Source organism: Notechis scutatus, chromosome 9 (assembly GCF_049901735.1).
Source record: "Notechis scutatus isolate UNSWTSFEM ecotype Mainland chromosome 9, rNotScu1.2, whole genome shotgun sequence".
Taxonomy (NCBI): domain Eukaryota; kingdom Metazoa; phylum Chordata; class Lepidosauria; order Squamata; family Elapidae; genus Notechis; species Notechis scutatus.
In genome coordinates this window covers 16,908,380-16,927,189 of record NC_142017.1, presented here as the reverse complement: position 1 = coordinate 16,927,189, position 18,810 = coordinate 16,908,380, and the positions used below count along the sequence as shown (strand labels likewise).

The 18,810-nt window shown below is 40.3% G+C and overlaps 1 protein-coding gene across 1 annotated transcript in view; it reads right to left on the bottom strand.

The window, feature by feature from the left end:
• PLCG2 (phospholipase C gamma 2) overlaps nt 1-18,810 on the bottom strand; it is a 98,481-nt gene that overhangs the window by 29,113 nt on the left and 50,558 nt on the right. The window contains exons 8-17 of the mRNA XM_026672071.2: nt 18,403-18,446; nt 15,311-15,383; nt 14,517-14,618; nt 12,547-12,665; nt 12,253-12,338; nt 10,736-10,856; nt 8,368-8,536; nt 1,310-1,414; nt 1,067-1,156; nt 1-12 (exon numbers count right to left, since the gene is read on the bottom strand). The exon at nt 1-12 is cut by the window's left edge and continues 167 nt beyond it. Coding sequence (XP_026527856.1) covers nt 1-12; nt 1,067-1,156; nt 1,310-1,414; nt 8,368-8,536; nt 10,736-10,856; nt 12,253-12,338; nt 12,547-12,665; nt 14,517-14,618; nt 15,311-15,383; nt 18,403-18,446 — 921 coding nt within the window. The remainder of the gene's footprint in view (nt 13-1,066; nt 1,157-1,309; nt 1,415-8,367; nt 8,537-10,735; nt 10,857-12,252; nt 12,339-12,546; nt 12,666-14,516; nt 14,619-15,310; nt 15,384-18,402; nt 18,447-18,810) is intronic.

The following is an 18,810-nucleotide window of genomic DNA, read 5'->3' as shown; positions in this document are numbered from 1 at the left end:
GCTTTTCACTTCCTAAAATATAACGAAGAATATTTCATCCGTCTTCAATTTGGCATTACAACTGGTCACGTATAGCTCGTCCTTAACTTATATCCGCAACTGGGATTGGTTACTAAGTGATGTAGTTGTTAGGTGAGTCATCACATGACTGGATCGGATTTTATGAGCATTTTTTTATTACATTTATTAAGTGAATCACACGGGTAAGTAGATCTGGCTTGGTTGCCAAGCACCCAAATTGCAATCATGTTACTACAGGGGTGGTGCGATGGTTGTACCTTTGAAGTGACTTTTTCCAAGAGCAGTGTAACTTTGAACCATGGGTACATGAATGTAAGTCAAGGTGTCAAGTTTGAAGCACGCTTATGCTGTTGCAACTACTATCGCTTCTCAACTTGCCAACAAACTAGGAGGGAGGGAAGGGTAAAACGGAATGTAGACTCCAGACACTAAGAGGACAAATCCTGAGAGCCAAGGACACTTCAGCAGGTGTTTGGAAAACCCAAAGACACTTTCTCATAACAATAAAATGACACTCATTTGGACAATATCACTGCACTATTAGAGGGAGGGAAAATTCTATTTTCTAATTATGGGGGATTGTGTGGGAATTAGCCAGAGCTGTTTTTGCCTTAATTAGTGCCGAAATGATGTACTCAGTAAAGTTTTGTGTTAAGAGATTGGATTGTCTTGATCGTGTTTGCTTGGTTGGCTTCATCAGTTGGAACGTTGACACAAAGATTACCTGTACTCACAAACAGCTTGGCCCGATTTGATAGGATTAATAGTTTGCCAATCATTTTCACTGCTGGTTGAAATACCGCCCACCTTAGCAGAAGGGTAGTTGCTGGCTAGCTTTGATTTAATTTGATTGATTTAATTTCAAATTTTTGATATAATTTTAATATTTTTACTTAAGTTTAGATTTAATTTTAATGTTTGATTTAATTTTAAGTTTTGGTTTAATTTTGATTTAAATCTTCCAGAGTCGCTTGATGTCAGGTGGCATGTAAATTTAATAAAAAGTAAAATAAAGTAAAATACATAAGTTTACAAGTTTACATACCCTTGATGGTTCTTCTTCAGCATTCTGTTCTATGTCATCACTGAAGGACAGCTTTCCACTGGCTATGGCACAATAATGACGAGTCCATTTCTACAAGGCCAAAAATGGTATAAAGACAAGTTTGTTCCCAAATCAGAAAAAGATAGCAATAAACTGTTTAATATATCTCTTTTCCCTCCTCATTTCTCCGTGATGAATGCCAGCTACAAAGGAACTTCTGTGCCAAGTAGGAACATTGGTTACCTGGTCAATGGTGTCCCACATGTAGAGTTCCCCTTGTTGCTTCTTTTCCTCTTTCTTATCTTCTGTGTTCACATCTACATCACCTTTGGGTCCCAATTTTTTATGCTGAGGTAAATGAAGAAAGCAATGATGAGAAACGAACACCTTGGATGAGTTATCCAAGACTTTTCCCTTGAGTTTTTGCTCTAAACAACATCCTTAAAGAAGACAATGCCCTATTCAAAGAACATGAGAGTTTTCTGCTCCATGTCCAAAGACCAACTGCTTCCTCACTTCATTTTCCTGTGATAATGACTAACTTCTGATTATTTACGCTGCTCCTTCACTGTTGACTAAGAAAGACAGTATTTGATGACCAATTTGTAGCATAATTTAAGGGCTGGCACTTAATGTATAAACACTATCTATATGTAGATATGAAGTATCATTTTCTGTAGGGGTGAGTGGACTCTGAGGTAATTTTGATCCTTGGCAACTTTTCTTAGTTAAATTTTTGGATGTGGTGTGCCGCCATTTTCTTTCTAGGACCGAGAAAGAAGAACTGGCCCAAGGTCACCCAATTGGTTTTTGTGTCTAAGTGGGCCCAGACCCCTGGTAGCCCTGTTTCCAGCCTGGTCCCTTTAACCAGAACACCAAACAGGCTCTCTTATTTGGATTAGTCTTGACTTCTGGTGATGTTGTGGTTCGCTGGCAGCAGTTGCGGACGGCTGAGGTCTCGGAGAGCGAGGACTCAGATCAGGGGCCCGTATGTGATGCAGGGATGGGTTCAGGACCATCAGGGAGTGGAATGCTGCCTTTGAAGATTGTGGAGGCTGGAAGCAGTGATGAAGAGGTCCCCGAGGAGCCTGTGCCCAGTGTGTGTGCGTGCAGGGCTGCTCGAAGGAAAGAGCAGCTACAGCAGCACGGGCAACTCAGGAGTAAGGCTGCAAGGTAATGGCCTTTCACTGAGAAGATAAAAGCCAGCTGAGAAACCACAGTTCTTTGCAGAAAGCAAAGAAGTTTGATACTCGAGCCTGGTGGACATTAGGAATATCCGAGTTGGTTTTGGAGACTCTTTATTGTTTAAGAACTTTATCTGTTGTTCTTGGCAGCCTTGCACAACCTTGGCAAGGCTCTTTCTTATCGGAGCTAATTAGTTGGAAGCAGCCTTTTATCTGTGAAGAACCAGGATTCGTAAATGAAACAGTAAAAGGTTGTGCTGTTACTTTTGTCTTGTGTTTACTTTCTTGGAACCAGGTTTGGGTCAGAACAGGTGAGTACATGGATGAATTCCTGACGTTTTCCTGGCAACTTTTGGGAAGTGGTTGTTTCTTTGCTTTCTTCCCAGGGGGGTAAGTCACCCAGGTAGCTTCGTGCATAAGGCATGATCTTAAATCACCACAACAAAATGGTTCTTAACGTGTCACTTGCTCCCCTATAAACCCACCAACATCTTTTGAGATTGAAGGCCCCTTGACTTCGAGTCAGGAATGTCTTAGTTTCGTGAGTTTACAGAAAATCCCCAGAGATGTCCAGGTAGTCCCAATTTACAATCATTCATGTAGGGATCATTCAAAAGTTACAAAAGCAACTAGAAAAAGTGACTTATGACCGTTTTTCATGCCTGCGACCTTTGTAGCAGCCTCGTGATCACGTGATCTAAATTCAGATGCTTAGTGTCAGCTGGTGCTCCATTCGAAATCCAAGAAAGAAATACTTAGACTCTTTTAATTAGAGAAAAGATATCTTTTACTGGAAGTCAAGTGGTAGCAACAAAAGAATTCTGAATCTGAGGAAATAGGCGCGTAAATCACATATACAAAGTGACGGCAATGTTCCCACCCCCAATAGTTCAAATGGTTCTTCCAATTAAAAGTTGTGAATGTCATCATGTGGACATCTCCAGGTGGTGATGAGGCTTCTGCCCGTTGACCTTGGCATACTTTGATAAAGGTTTGCAGCTGCGCAGAGAAGAGAAAGCTAAGCGAGAAATAGAAACCTAAGCAAGAATGTGCTCCCCGCCCTCCTCAATTTATGCAGTAGTAGTTTGCAACGCCTCCAGCTCACTTCCCATGCTTTTTCCCACTCCTCCCCCCGTTACTTATGACAGCCGAAAGATGCAAAGCAAAGGAAGAAAATCTTGAAGGCTGACATTTAGCAATTAGTTCACGCTAATGACCGTTGCTGGGTCCCAAGGTCATGTGATCATCTTAGGCGACCTTCTGACAAGGAATGCCAAGGGGGAAACAGGGCTCACTTAAGAACCGTGTTCCTAACTTAACCACTGCAGTGATTCCCTTAACAACTGGAACAAGAAAGGTTGTAAACTCACTTAACAACTGTCTTGCTTAGCCATGGAAATCTGGGGCTCCCTTGTGGTCGTAAGTTGAGGACTACCTTTGGAATAAGGAAAGTTTCCAATCTAGACCTATAAAAGCGAAATGCCACTCACGCCATCATCACAAAATCTCCAGAACCGTAAAGCCTACAAACTTGAAATTTGGCACGTATGTTCGTCTTGGCTTCTAGATGCTCACTAAAATAGGATTTTTCTAATGACCATCAGAGCATTAGTATTTGGTATATTATTATTAACACGCTCTGATGCTAAGGAGTTCTACTCCCCCTCCCCACCTGAAAAGAAATCTGTTCCAAACGCAAAACACGAGCAGAGGAGTTTCAATTTCAGTTTCAGAGAAGAAAGCAGCTTTAGTACAGAACAGTTGAGCTAAGCTACGCCCAAGCTCCTTGCTGTCTCCTTCTTGCTCACACAGCAAATACTGCTTCAATTTCCAAAGCAGCCCTCAACTCTCCCACACACACACTGAGAGGACGCTAGCCAGATGAATACCGATGGATGCTGGTAGGCAGAGGCAGAATTAATTTTTTCCTTATTTTCCTCCCCAAAAACTAAGTCCAACCACAATAGTTTCGAGCTAGTATTGAATTGGTTTTATCTTCGCTCACATGTATTTCTGTTTTAAATTGTTTTGACTATCCTACCTAATTGATTAATTCTAACCACAGAAATTAACCATGGGGGGATCTAAATTGTTCAAGAAACCTACACAGATTGTACTGAAGATCAAAGTCTCTGCCTAAAACCTCACTGTATACAGTTTACTTGCTTTGGAAAATTTCAGTTTCCATGACTGAGGATCGCTGGCACTCGAGCTTAATGTTACAATAGTGCCTAATGCTCAACAATTCAACTTTGAAACACACAAATGCAAAAGTCGGTTTCCTTTGCTACTCCCCAGTGAAATTTGTCTGTATTTCCAGGATTTGTTCATGAGGAAGATCAGCCTGCCAAGATGTACACCTGCTTCACTGCTCGGAATTATTAAGCACAAGATTAATTGTTTTACGGTAGACGCTAGTTAGGAATGAAATTGTTCTAATGAATGGTCAGTTCTGATCTAGATGAAAGCTGGCTGCTAACGGTAGCAAATGTAAGGTGTACCGCTTCTGTTGAATGCCAACCCTGTACTATTTGTATTAGATTAATATCTCACATGATTTATTGTACTGTGAGTTATACAGAGTTTGTAGGTCAGTGTATATTCTCCCCTTTATCAGAGAGATTGCCAGGGAAGGCAGACAATTTTGATGTAGGCTTTCTCCTCCAGGACTCAAACCCGGCTATTATGCGTGCAGTGGCAAAATTCTGTGTTGCTGCAATGTCTACCAGAAAAAAAAATTGGTTACAGAATTTTAGCTGTCAACTTGTGCCAATTTTTTGGAGATATATCTAACAATTTTTGGAAAATGATATTTAACTCATATACTTATCGGCTCTCCACTCACATAAACCAGGGAGTGACCCTAACTAACTGTTTGAGAACAAGTATTTTCTTAACAGGGATACTATTAACGTACTATAATGAGTCAATTCTATTTTTTTTATATACTGTCAATAGTGATGTCTATTGCTGGTTTAAGACCATAATAATGTTCTGTTCTGTTCTTGTTCTTATTCCTATTCTATTTCTATTTCTATTCCTTATTCTATTCTATTCTTATTCCTATTCTATTCTACTTTATTCCTTCTCTATTCTATTCTATTCTATTCTATTCTATTCTATTCTATTCTATTCTATCGTATTCTATCCTTCATCCTATCCTATCCTATCCTATCCTATCCTATCCTTCATTCATATTCTATTCTATTCTATTCTATTCTATTCTATTCTATTCTATTCTATTCTATTCTATTCTATTCTCACAATATTTAAAAAATAATGCATTTGCTGGAAAAGAAGATAGAAGAGGATATCTGAGCCCCGCCTCTGTGCACAGATCTATCATAGCTTAATAAAGCTGCTGTTGCACTTATCATCAGCTGGCTTCCAAACAAATTTATGGCCCAGTTTGTCATCTATAAAACTGTCTGTGGTTCAGAACCTGAAAAACTACAGGAGCATATCTCTCTACTCTCCCCGCATCCTACAGTTCTGGTGGCCAAATAGGAACATTTCCACCACTGAAAGAACTTGTATATCAGAGGTGGTACTCAACAGGTTCTGACCAGTTCTGGAGAACCGGTAGTGGAAATTTTGAGTAGTTCAGAGAACCGGCAAATCCCACCTCTTACTGGAGATTTTACAGTATCCTTGCCCTGCCACGCCCACCAAGCCATGCCCACAGAACTGGTAGTAAATTTTTTTGAATCCCACCACTATTGTATAGCATCATCTTCTTTTAATAACCCCATAATCCCTTGTGGGATGTAGAGTCTGGTTAACTGAATGGAGCTAGCAGAGTGTTTTAGTGGCCGGATGCCCTTCCGGTCACCAATGCGGCATTTTTTTTCAGCAGATCTATTCTCAGCATGCCCAGAGAGAGAAGCACCTGCCTCTATACCTAGGATCGAACTCACAGACTCCTGATTGTGAGGTGAGAGCTCCACCTCCAGGCCACCACACCACTCCTATGAGAGGTCTTGTATATGCAGTACCCAAATTCTTTTGACAATATTGCTTGACTGTGAATTATATATATTAGAGCCGGGGGAATTAAGATAATCATGTGATTCAAGTCCCTTTGGATTGTTCTTTTGATATATATGATATATATATGCATATATGATATATATATATATGATATATATATATATATGTTTTCTCAAGTTTTCAGGGTACTTACATGTATGGATTCAGCTTTGTTCGGTATTTTCACGTCATTATAGTTGTGCTTTTAGAGTTGTAGCAACGTTTCGGCAGAATCTTATCTGCCATCATCAGGCTTCTGTATAGAATAGAATAGAACCCTTCTATACTGCCTGATGATGGCAGATGAGATTCTGCCGAAAAGTTGCTACAACTTTAAAAGCACAACTACAATGACGTGGGAAAATACCCAACAAAGCTGATATTATATATATAGATATATATATATATATATATATATAGATAGATAGATAGATAGATAGATAGATAGATAGATTTTCTTAAGTTTTCGGGGTATTACATGTATGCATGTATGTATGTATGGTATTCAGCTTTGTTGGTATTTTCCACATATTATAGTTGTGCTTTTAAAGTTGTAGCAACGTTTCGGCAGAATCTCATCTGTCATCATCAGGCTTCTGTATTGTGTTTGTCTGTATAGTGTATAACACTATACAGAAGCCTGATGATGGCAGATGAGATTCTGCCAAAACGTTGCTACAACTTTAAAAGCACAACTATAATGACGTGGGAAAATACCCGAACAAAGCTGAATACTATACATACATACATACATACATACATACATATATATAAAATGTCAACAATCATGATCAGGTGATTGTGGGATGCTGCAAATGGACGAAAAGATCAGCTGATTGCCAAGTGCCCCAAAAGCAAGTGTGTGTGTGTGTGTGTGTGTGTGTGTGTGTGTGTGTGTGTGTGTAGCAACCAGGAACCACTGTAACTTCAAACAGTCACTAAAGCTACCAGTTGTAAGTCATGAACTACCTGTAGTTACATAGTTTACAAAGGGACAGTTATAATGAAATATAGTTATCCTTTGTTGAAACTGTTTTGTAGAACTCCATAAATGTATAAAAAGCCCTTCTATATAAAATCTTCCTTGATGTGGCACTGCCTATTTTGCCCTCTTTTCTTCTGTTATTGCTTTATTCCTTTTTTCTTTGTTCTCTTTTTATTAAATAAACTTTTAAAAGAATGAACGGACAGACGGATGAATAGTAGAAAGCCAACACTGTACCAAATCCAAAGCTGAAGAAGAGAAATTAAAGAAAAAACATCTTGGGGCATTTCCTAAATCTTATCATTTCTATCACCCAGTGTGATGCCCAAAGGGGCGTGGCACAAAGGCAACACAATCAAATAAGCAAGAAGTGTCCCTTTATTATCTCCAACTTTGCTGCCAATGTCCAGTTATCTTTGGCTGGAGAAAAAACTCTCCCAAGAACAGTCTTTAATTGGAGGAAATTCAGTCCGAAAACAAAGTACATACAAACTGTAAATAAAAATCCACACAAACCACGCTGCAGCAATTAACTGGACAGGGCAGGAGAAGGAATTGCAGACTTGAAAGTCCAGCAAAACACACACAATTGGGAAGACGCCAGGAACCCAAATAAGCCTCGACAATACCAGATAAATCATGATTCGCTCTCAACAGTTTGCTGTGCACAACTCCCCTTTTTAAACGCTGTGTTCCCAGCTGCAGCTAATGAAGGGAATCAGGGCCCTTTCCTCCCCCATAAGCCATGCAACCCACATTGCTCCCTTCTCTGTTCCTCCCAGCGTGCCCTAGGATGAAGAGGGCATGGACTTGGTTCATCCTCTGAACTCCCTCTCCCTTGTTATACCTCTCCCCTGCTCTGCCCAGCCAGACTTTGGCCTTCCCCAGTTTCTTCCACAACCAATGGAGCCCCATTCCCATTCCCTGTCAGCTGCTCAGCCTCCCTTCCAAATCAGATTCCGACAGGGGCGTGACACCCAGGGAGAAAGTTCTCAACAACAGGAAACCTCCATCTCACTTCCTTTCAAGAGAGCAAGACAAGAGGAAGACAACTGCATCCGTGCATTTTATTACATTTTTTTTTACTGCCAAATCAAACTTACTTTGATGATGATCTTCCCTTTCAACTGAGTTGGGGATGGGAGCTGATCAGCACTGGCTTCCACAGGCTTTGCTAGAAGCTGGTCTCCAAACACTTCCCGGAACACCTTTGCTATGTGGCGCTGCTGCTCCACATTGCAATGCTCTTCGATTGACAGGATCACTGGGTAACTTCAGAAAAAAGAGAGACACACTCACCAAGAGGGTAATAAGATTTCCCTTGGATCCATCATGACTTTGGTAGGCTAGACCAATGGTCGCCAACCAGTGGGCCGGGGACCACTGGTGGTCCTCAAGAAAATTTTGGTGGTCCGCAGAGAAATTTCAACCCCGAAGCAATTAATCCAAGCTGTGCGGGAACACAAGGCTGCGCCGCCCACATGGCCCATGGGATTATAAGGCTTGCGTCGCTTGCATTGTGAACAACACGAGGTAGTGAGGGAGGGGGGGGAAAGGCAGGGGTGGACTTGCCCCACTCACCCCACATGCCTCGCCTGGCCACCGGGCTGCTTCTTTCCGCTTCTTTCTTCTTCTGCTTTTGGCTGCACGCAAGAAAAGCAGCAAAAGTCTTTCTTTCTCTCCTCCAAATTCCATCAGAAATGAGACTTTGGGACCTTGCAAGGTATCCTGCTCCAAGAGGCTGCGCTGGCAAAGACTCATTTCTGGCAGAGTTTGTGGGAGAGAAAGAAAAAGACTTCTGCTGCTTCTGCTGCTTTCCTTGCATAAAGCCAAAAGTCTCTCTCTCTGTCTCTCTGTCTCTCTCTCTTTCCCCCTGAGAATGGAGCTGGAGATGGTATCCTGCAATCCCAAATAATGAATGATTGATTGGTAGGAAAATGGGGTGGGGAATTTACCTGCAGACTTTTTTGGGAATTTTCCCAGGGTCTCTGGTCCGCGGGATTTAAAATTATGAGTTTGGTGGTTCCTGAGGTCCAAAAGGTTGGTGACTCCTGGGCTAGAGTTTAGTCCAATGTTTATGGAGGTTCTCAATTATCCAGGTCATAGTTGTCCCAAAAATGCTTTTACCAATAGGCAACTGGACTTGCTTAGTTTTTTTTTCTTTGAAAACATTTTGCTTCTCACCCAAGAGGTGAGAAGCCAAAACTAAAACATTTTCAAAGAAAGAAAAAAACCAAGAAAGTCTGTTGCTTTTTGAAAAAAAAAGCATCTTTGGGTTTAGCTTAGTGTTTCTTAACCTTCACAAATTTAAAATGGGTGGACTTCAACTCCCAGAATTCCCCATCAGGCATGGCTGGCTGGAGAATTCTGGGAGTTGAAGCCCACCCATCTTAAAGTTGTCAAGAGTGAGAAATATTGGTTTAGTCGTTGTAAGAATAAGCCCTGCAAACCTTGAATCTATAGCTAATCAACTTGGAAAGAGCTCCGGAATGTGAATTAATTCTGCTTTATTTTAAGGCTATATCAACAGACTCTTGCAAAGCATACAAAAATAAAATGCCCGTTTTCCATGTTATCAAGGGGAACTACCTACAAATTTCTTGCTGTCTCTTTTACAGCCTGGTAAGATAAGGAAGCTCCCTTTCTGGATTTCTTTCTCTGCCTGTTATGCAGTTGTGGGCTAGACACTTTCTTATCTAATTGTTCCCAAGCATCAGTTCTTTCCCTACTCTGCCAAGGTCATTCTCACACATAGTTGCAATTGCATGTAAATTGAAGAAATATGGTAGGTGGGCTTTGAATTTGTTTGCACATTTGACAGTTCTTTACTAACAGAGCCAATAAACTGTTCATAATTGGCCACTTATCTATTGGCAATTAAATTTAATCTTCCACTGTAAGTCGTATGACAGCTGAATTCCCAGAACTGGTGCTCTTTATACCAATGTGGCCCAGAGGAAATCAAATAAAGCTTTTCTAGCAAAGCAAGTTTAATCATTTATTTAGTGTACAGCATCTACAGAGGTCAGGCAAACCCTGATATACAATGCTAATAAAACACACTGTACATACAAATATAACTTTAAATAAAGCATCAGCAAATATACATACAGAAAGACATACAGATAGAAAGAATGTGGCAATACAATAGATTAGATAAAATATTAAAATAAAACTATGATAAAATCACTATATGGCACCATAGTTGCAATAGGATAGATGTTATAATTAATTAAATTAAGTAAGTTACTTAAAACAATTGAAAATAGCCAGGAGATCAACCTGGATTCTGCAAGTAGGAATTTTGTGAAATCTCTTCTAGTCTGTAAGACAATGTTTTGAATGCCAAACACACTTGAAAAGTAAGAGCAAAGAGGGGAGTAGTGGAATTCAAAATATTGCATTTATTTTTGCAGCAGAAAATTCTGAAAAGCATTATTCTGTGGGTAATTAAAAATAATTAGCACTTACTCAGATGCTACAAATGCGTAGTCCTTAATTGCCTGCACAACATCATCAAATTTAATTTTGGTGGTTCGTGTCCATCCATGATAAATAATTGGTTTTCCGTCTGGACCATCCCAGCAATCCACTAATACAGCCAACAAAAAGTAAAACATTTAATTGCAATGAAGGAAATATAAAGTTAAATATTGATAGAAGAGAACATCTGTAGCTCAGGGTTGAACTGTCAGATCCGTGATACTCTCTGAGCTTGGTTTTTTTGCAGATGTTTTGTTACCCAAACTAACTAAAAGTAGCACTGATGACATTACCTAGTTGGGTAATGAAATGTCTGCTATAAAACTACCAAGCTCAGAGAGCACCAAGGACCTCAATGTTAAATATTTAATGGCCCAGTAAGTAAATGAAAAGTTGAGTGACAAATTAGATACTTATCAGCTATTAATTTTGAAATGCAATGCAAAGAACTAGAAGCTAAGAATCCTGAAAAGGAAAGTCTTATCATTTCTCTTCTACCTCTTTGTGTCAGCCAGATGATTTTAGATGAAGGATTTCATATTTGAAGAACAATAACAACAACAACCCAGCAACACAACACAGAGTGCAAATCTGGATTTGAACTACAAGTTTCTGTGCATGACATTCTGCTTTTTTGAACCACCATTTTGATAAGACTTGTTTCACTAATCAAAACAAGAAACCCCAGGGTTAGTTCCTTGATATACAAGATAAAGAAGCAGTGCAAAAGCATTCACTACAGTGGCTGCCGTGAACAACAGAGTCCAGAGTAATTCAGCAGGAAATTCATAAGAACAGATAACAATTTGTTTATTTTAATAGACAACTCTAGTATCCGTCATTTCCTCTTCCCTCGGTAAACTGCAGGTGCATTTCAGCATCAAAAGTAGAATTAGTTTAATAAACAAAGGCTTGATTATGATAATCCTCTTAAAAACATTACTGCTCCTGAAAGGTTTTAGATTCCAATATTGTAGCTCGGGGTTGAAATGAGGATTCCTTAGTGTTCTCTGGGCTTTGTTATTTCCTTGCAGACATTTCATTACCAAACTAGGTAACATGATCAGTACTGATTATATTAACCTAGTAATGAAATGAAACATCTGTAAGAAAAGAACCAATTGAGAGAGGACCAAGAACCCCTCCGACTTTACATTATTACCATAGTTTAAGAAAATATAATTTTCTTATGAGTGGTCCTTGGTGCTCTCTGAGTTTGGTTGTTTTCTTGCAGACGTTTCGTTACCAAACTAGGTAACATTATCAGTGTTACCTGATACAGCATTAGTGATGATGTTACCTAGTTTGAGTAATGAAACATCTGCAAGAAATCAGCCAACCTCAGAGAGCACCAAGGACCCCTCATAAAAATTTATATTTTCTTAAATTATGGTAATAATTCAAAGTCTGAAGGATTCCCCTCATATCAATCCTGAGCTACAAATATTCTCCTTTATTAATGAATTTTTAAGTATGGGGTGAAAAGGGAGAAAGAGTTTACTCACACTCAATACATCGACACCCCATTCGTAGACATCTAATGTAAGCTTCTGGGGAAGATTCACTACGAAGTTGATCACCAGTGAGATATCTAAGCCAGAAAGAAAAGAATTCAAAAATGAAATAGAGCTTTTCCATGTTATCAATAGTGAGCAGATAGAATTCTTTATTGGCCAAGTGTGATGGGACACACAAGGAATGTGTCTTGGTGCATAAGCTCTCAGTGTACAGTGAAGCAACAAGTGATAAATCATGATCATCATAATAAAATACAGTCAAATCGAAGACCGGCAACTTACGTATTATGGGAAGAAGAAATCCAGTAATGGGATAAAGGATTATTCATATCTTGTGGGTCCACTGAAGCATACTTCTCGTCCCAAATGGTGTTTTCTTTCGAAAAAAGGTAGGTAAGAAACTACAGTACAGAAAGACAGGCAGACGGAGGGAGGGAGGGAGAGAGAGAGAGAGTGAAAGAGAGAGAGATGGAGAAATGTAAATAAATGTTATTTACCTAGGATGTGCTAATTCAATGATCACCCTATCATTCCCCATTGTCATTGTGTAGTTGTTTTAAGAAATAAAAGAGAGAAACAGAGGTCAAGAATGAAGGGTCAGAAGATTCGACAAGGAGATAGCGTGAGTCCATGCAAATTCATTATATTATGTACTTAATTTGATTAATAAATACTTGGCCTGTATCATGGCTAGGGATGTTGGCATACACACATACACATACACATATACATGTCTTTTCTTTCATCTGAACACTCTCAAAGTAAAACCAAGGGCAGATAAATCTCTAAAGCCATTCACAAAGAATCCTAAGGCTGGAGAAGGATCCTAGAGGTTGGTCTTCAGTCCAACCCTCCGTCCAAGGCAAATGGCTGTCCAATCTTTTCCTGAAGCTTCCAGCCATGGAGTACCCACAATTCCCAGAGGCAACCTCTTTCATTAATTAATCATTCTTAGTGTCAGGAAATTCCTCCTTCTTTCCAGGTTGAATCTCCCTCTGATAAGCTTCCACCTGTTGCTTCTTGTCTTGCCCTCAAGTGCTACGGAGAACAAATCGACCCCTACTTTCTTGTCTTTTTATTGTTAGTTGCGAAGTTGTGTCCAACCCAACACAACCCCATGGACAACGTTCCTCCAGGCCTTCCTGTCCTCTACCGTCTTCTGGAGTCCATTTAAGCTCACGCCAACTGCTTCAGTGACTCCATCCAGCCACCTCATTCTCTGCTGTCCCCTTCTTCTTCTATTGCCCTCAATCTTACCCAACATTAGGCTCTTCTCCAGTGAGTCCTTCCTTCTCATGAGGTGGCCAAAGTTTTTGAGTTTCAACTTCAGGATCTGGCCTTCTAAAGAGCAGTCAGGGTCTCCTCTAGGACTGACCGGTTGGATCGCCTTGCAGTCCAAGGGACTCGCAGGAGTCTTCTCCAGAATCAGAGTTCAAAGGCCTCCATTCTTTGGCACTCAGCCTTCCTTATGGTCCAACTTTCACAGCCATACATTACAACTGGGAAAACCATAGCCTTGACTATACACACTTTTGTTGGCAGGATGATGTCTCTGCTTTTTAATATGCCGCCTAGATTTCTTGTGACAGCCTTCAAATATTCGAAGACTGCCATCATGTCTCCCCTGAGCCTTCTCTTCATTGGGCTGAACAGACCTAGTTCCCTTAGTCATTCATCATATGGTTTACCCGCCAGACGTGTTAACTAAACTAGTTAAAAATGGGTTCCAGTTATGGGGGAAAATGGCAGGTTTCTGCTACCTCACCAATATTGGAAAAGTCTTTGGGATATCTTTTCTTAAGAGGCTGAAACCACTTCCTGCAATTGTTTTGTTTTTTTTAAATGGTAGATGAAGAGCTTTCAATATGCTCCAGCAATTGAAAATATTCTGATGTTTGATATTACTGCTATGGCTTTTATTTCCGAGAGGTCCAATATATGGTTTAATTGCACAGCTGCCCTAAAATGGCAGCAAGTAAGATGATTTTAATGGCAAATGGCCAGTTTGTGCAGAATACGTAGGTTCACTAAAGATTTTTACATCTAGAACGCAAAACATATTTACATACATACACTCAAACTATACCTTTTGAATGCAAACTGACATTAGATAGAAGCTATTGTGATCAAATTAAATGTTGCCTAGAGTCAGTCGAAAATGAGACAGTTGAAAATTTAGAGTTTTGGTTGGATTCTGAAGCCCTGTAAAAAATTTTACGGGAAAAATATTGCAAACAAATTACCCCGTTTACCTCATCAACATAGAGGAAAGGTTCGTCCGTTTCCCTCATAGTGTCGTCTATAAATTTGGACATCCGTTCTCTTACTTTACTAAGATCCTGTGCCCAAGATTCCTGAAATTACAGAGCGTATCATCAAACATGTCTGTTCACCTCCAACATTATCATCTTTGAAAAGAAACAGTGATGTCACAGCAAGGGAACACGTGGGGTGTAATGGTTAAGGTGTTGGACAAGGACTAAGAAGGCCCAAATTCTAATTCCCGTTCAATCAAGAAAAGGTCCGTGGTGGATTTTGGATTAATCCTTCCCTCTCAGCTGAATAGCCAGGGTGCTGTGGTAGCTAGTGAAGGTATTGGATCAGGAACTGGGAGACCTAGGTTCTAGATCTTGTCCCCAACCCAGCCATGATAGCAATAGAAATCACAGTTAGTCTTATATACCGCTTCACTGTGCTTTACAGCCTTCTCTAAGCGGTTTACAGAGTCAGCCTCTTGCCCCCAACAATCTGGGTCCTCCTTTTACCCACCTTGGAAGGATGGAAGGTTGAGTCAACCTTAGTACTATTCTGGTATTATATGGAGTATACTAGAAGCAGGGAGATATTATAAGTACAATAGCCAGAGCCAGGCTGATTCCTTCGGATATAAAAATGCATTATTCAGCATCAATCTCTGGAATAAGGTAGTTTTCTAACCATGATTCTTTTGCTATGCCATGGATCCAAACAACGGATCCTACCATATTTAACCATGATGCCATACATACATGTATGTTGAAAAACAAGAGCATTAGGATCTTCGCACCTGCTGTTCATGTAGCAGAAATCTCTGAAAATCGTGCAAATGTACTGCTGAGGCATCCGGCCGATCTGTGTTTCTGCGGCAAAAAAAGTTAAAGCAACTTGACGGGAGGGAAAACACATAATATTCAGTATGTATTCTCACCAAGGTGCGGCTGAGGCTTGGTAAACAAGAGAAGCATTGTTTTTAACCAAAACTGCAGCAGGCTGAGATCTGAGCAATCTACTGGTTCCAATTTCTTGGGGAAAAAAAGGATTTGGTTACCATCATTTAAAAGTAACTATCTTCTTCTGGAACCCGTTTCCTTAATTATTATTTTTTTCCCCTCCCAAACTGTTGGGTATGTTGGAGAGAAAAATAGTTAGAGCAATACCAGTTGAAAAAATGGGAAAGATTTACATGAAAACACTGGATGGGAAAGGAAGATAGAGAGCAGCCAATGATTATAGCATCCGAGGACACGAATGTTTCATTTCCTGAATTTTAAATAACACTATAAAAGCAGGGCTGTGCAACACTTTGGAAAAAAAAATTCAGATCAGGGGTTTGAAAGCACGGAGTGATTCTTTGAAGTTGTTGTCTCTTCACAGGATGGAGCCATAGAGATGACAGTAGAACAACCTCAACTAACGCAGGAACCCAATTTCCACTGGTAGCAGGGTGAGTGTTAAGTGAGCCACACCTGCTGTTCTGACCCTTTTTGACAAGAGAATCCCTGTCAAATAATTCCCTTGTCAAAAAAGGCAATAAAATTGTGTGTGACTCAGTGCAGGTAATACCAACAAAGATGATTTAGGGTACTGGAGGCTAAAACATATAAAGGATGGTTGCTGGAATTGGGCATGTCTAGTTTGATGAAAAGAAGGACTAGGAGTGACATGATAGCCAATATCTCAGAGGCTTCCCCAAAGAAGAGGGAGTCCAGCTATTCTCCAAAGCACCTGAGGGCAGGACAAGAAGCAATGGGTGGAAACTAATCAAGGAGAGAAGCAACCTTAGAACTAAGGAGGAATTTCCTGTCAATGAGAACAATTAAATCAGTGGAACAACTTGCCTCAAGAAGTCGTGAATGCTCCAACACTCCAAGTTTTTAAGAAGAGATTGGACAACCATTTGCCTAAAGTGGCGTAGGGTTTCCTTCCAAGGTCCCTTCCAACTCTGTTATTCCATTCTATCTTTTTTGACAAGGGAATCACTGCAGATATTAAGTGATTCGTGTATCTGTAAAAGGAGTCTGGCTTTTCCCGTAGGTTTTGCTTGTAGGGAAGATCCCAAAATGGTGATCGCATGACCCCAAGATACTGCAGTCATCGTACATAGATGCCAGTTGGTCCAAGGGCTGAATTTTGATCATAGCACCATGGGGATGCTTCAATCGTCATAAACGTAGTGTCATGCCCCTTGTTGGAGTCTGAATCTGAGGAGGAAGATGAACAGCTGACAGGGAGTGAGAGTGTGGCTCTGTTTGGCTATGGGGGAAACTGGGGAAGGGCAAAATCCGGCTGGGCAGAGCAGGGGAGAGGTAGAAGAAGGGAGAGGGAGTTCAGAGGAAGACCCAGGCCTACCCCCTCTTCATCCTAGGGCACGCAGAAAGGAATGGAGAAGGGAGCAATGTGGGTTGCGTGGCTTACGGGGGAGGAAAGGGCCCTGATTCCCTTCATTAGCCACACCTGGGAAGAGAGTTTAAAAGAGATGCAAGCTGAGTGCCATGTCTGCTGGGAACAAATGTGAGTTTATCTTGTGTTGACTTTGCTTATCTGTGTTCCTGGCATCTTCCCAACAGTGTAGAGTTATTGCCGTGACTTCACGTCTGGAATTCTTGCTTCTGCCCTGTTGGACCAATTACCTCATCTTGCTTTGACTGGACTTATACAGTTTTTGTTGACCATGTTTTGGACCTGATTCTCTGCAACCAAAGGCTGTTCCTGGGAGAGTTTTTCTCCAGCCCAGAAGGTAACCAGGACATTGGGGGCAAAGTTGGAGCTAATAAAGGGACTCCAATTAATTATCTGACTGTGTTGCCTTTGTATCATGCCCCTCTGGGTCATCACACATTGGGATCAGTTGTAAGTTACAGCAGTACTGAAAAAAAGTGATTTACAACTAGTCGATGCCTATCACAGCATTCCCACAGCCTTGCGATCAAAATGCGGGTGCTTTCCAACTGGCACCTACAGGTAAATCCTTGACTTACGACCAACAATTGAACCCAGAACCGATGTTGCTAAGTGGGAAATTTGTTCAGCGAGTTTTGTCCTCATTTCATGACTTTTCTTGCCGGATTTGTTAAGAGAAGTTGGTGCAGTTGTTTATGTTAGTAACCCCGGTTGTTGAGTGAATCCGGCTTTCCCATCGGCTTTGCTTATCAGAAGGCCGTGAAAGGGGATCACGTGACTCCGGGACACTGTGACCGTTGTAAATATGAGTCAGTGGCCAAGCATCCAAATATAAACCACGTGCAACATTCATAAGTGTGAAAAATGGTTGTAAGTCACTTTTTGCAGTGCCGTTGTAACTTCGGTCACTAAACTGTTGTAAGTCAAGGACGATGTGCATTTATGACAGTTACAGTGATCCCAATTGTGGTCATAAGTCAAGGACTACCTGGGAATCTGACTGTCGTTGCGTTTCCACATAATCCTAAATCATAATCCGGATTTATCAGATGACTGTATGAAGAAACAGAATGGAAACTCCTGGCTTTTCCTCATCTTTTCTGTATAGTAAATGAATAATTAGATCCAAGATTTAAAAGCTGTGTGTAAACTTTGTGCCAGAGAATTAGGTGTTGCTATTCTGCTCAACTTAACTCTTTAGCTCTCGACTTAAACATTCCTTTACAGATCGTGGCTTGTTTGCTTTCGATAAACCATAACCCTGGGTTCATGTAAATTATACCAATATGGATAGGTACAAGGAGGACATTTGCTCATAGTGTAGTTTACTAAGCCGAGATCCCTTGCATAAAATAATACACATAGTCAAGTTTGCCTCATTAGCTACTCTACTGTGATAAACGGAAGACACAACGTAATTACACTTAAGATTCTGATCAAAACACTTTACATACAGATGTGAATAAAATTGCTTCTCACCCTAAGAGGAACATAGTCGAATCCTTTTTGAATTCATCCAGAACCTAGAAAGAGAAAAATGACAAATAACGAACGAATAATTTTCTTCTGCATAGAACAGTTATTGTCCCGAGAGGAAAAAAAGGTTGGTTAAACAACTGAAAATCATCAAAAGATTTTTTTTTAATTTCTGTCCTATTTTGGAAAACATGCTTCTTCTTACGTTTTCTGCCAACCTACTCAAATTTATATATATAAATTTGTGTTTATACACACACACATACATACGTGTGTGTGGATATAAACACACATACATATATATGTATGTATAACAGACTTACAGATGTATCTATATATATCTTTATAACTGTATATATAAAACTGTGAGTCTTTTTTGAAGCCCACTCCTGTATGTATGTATGTATGTAT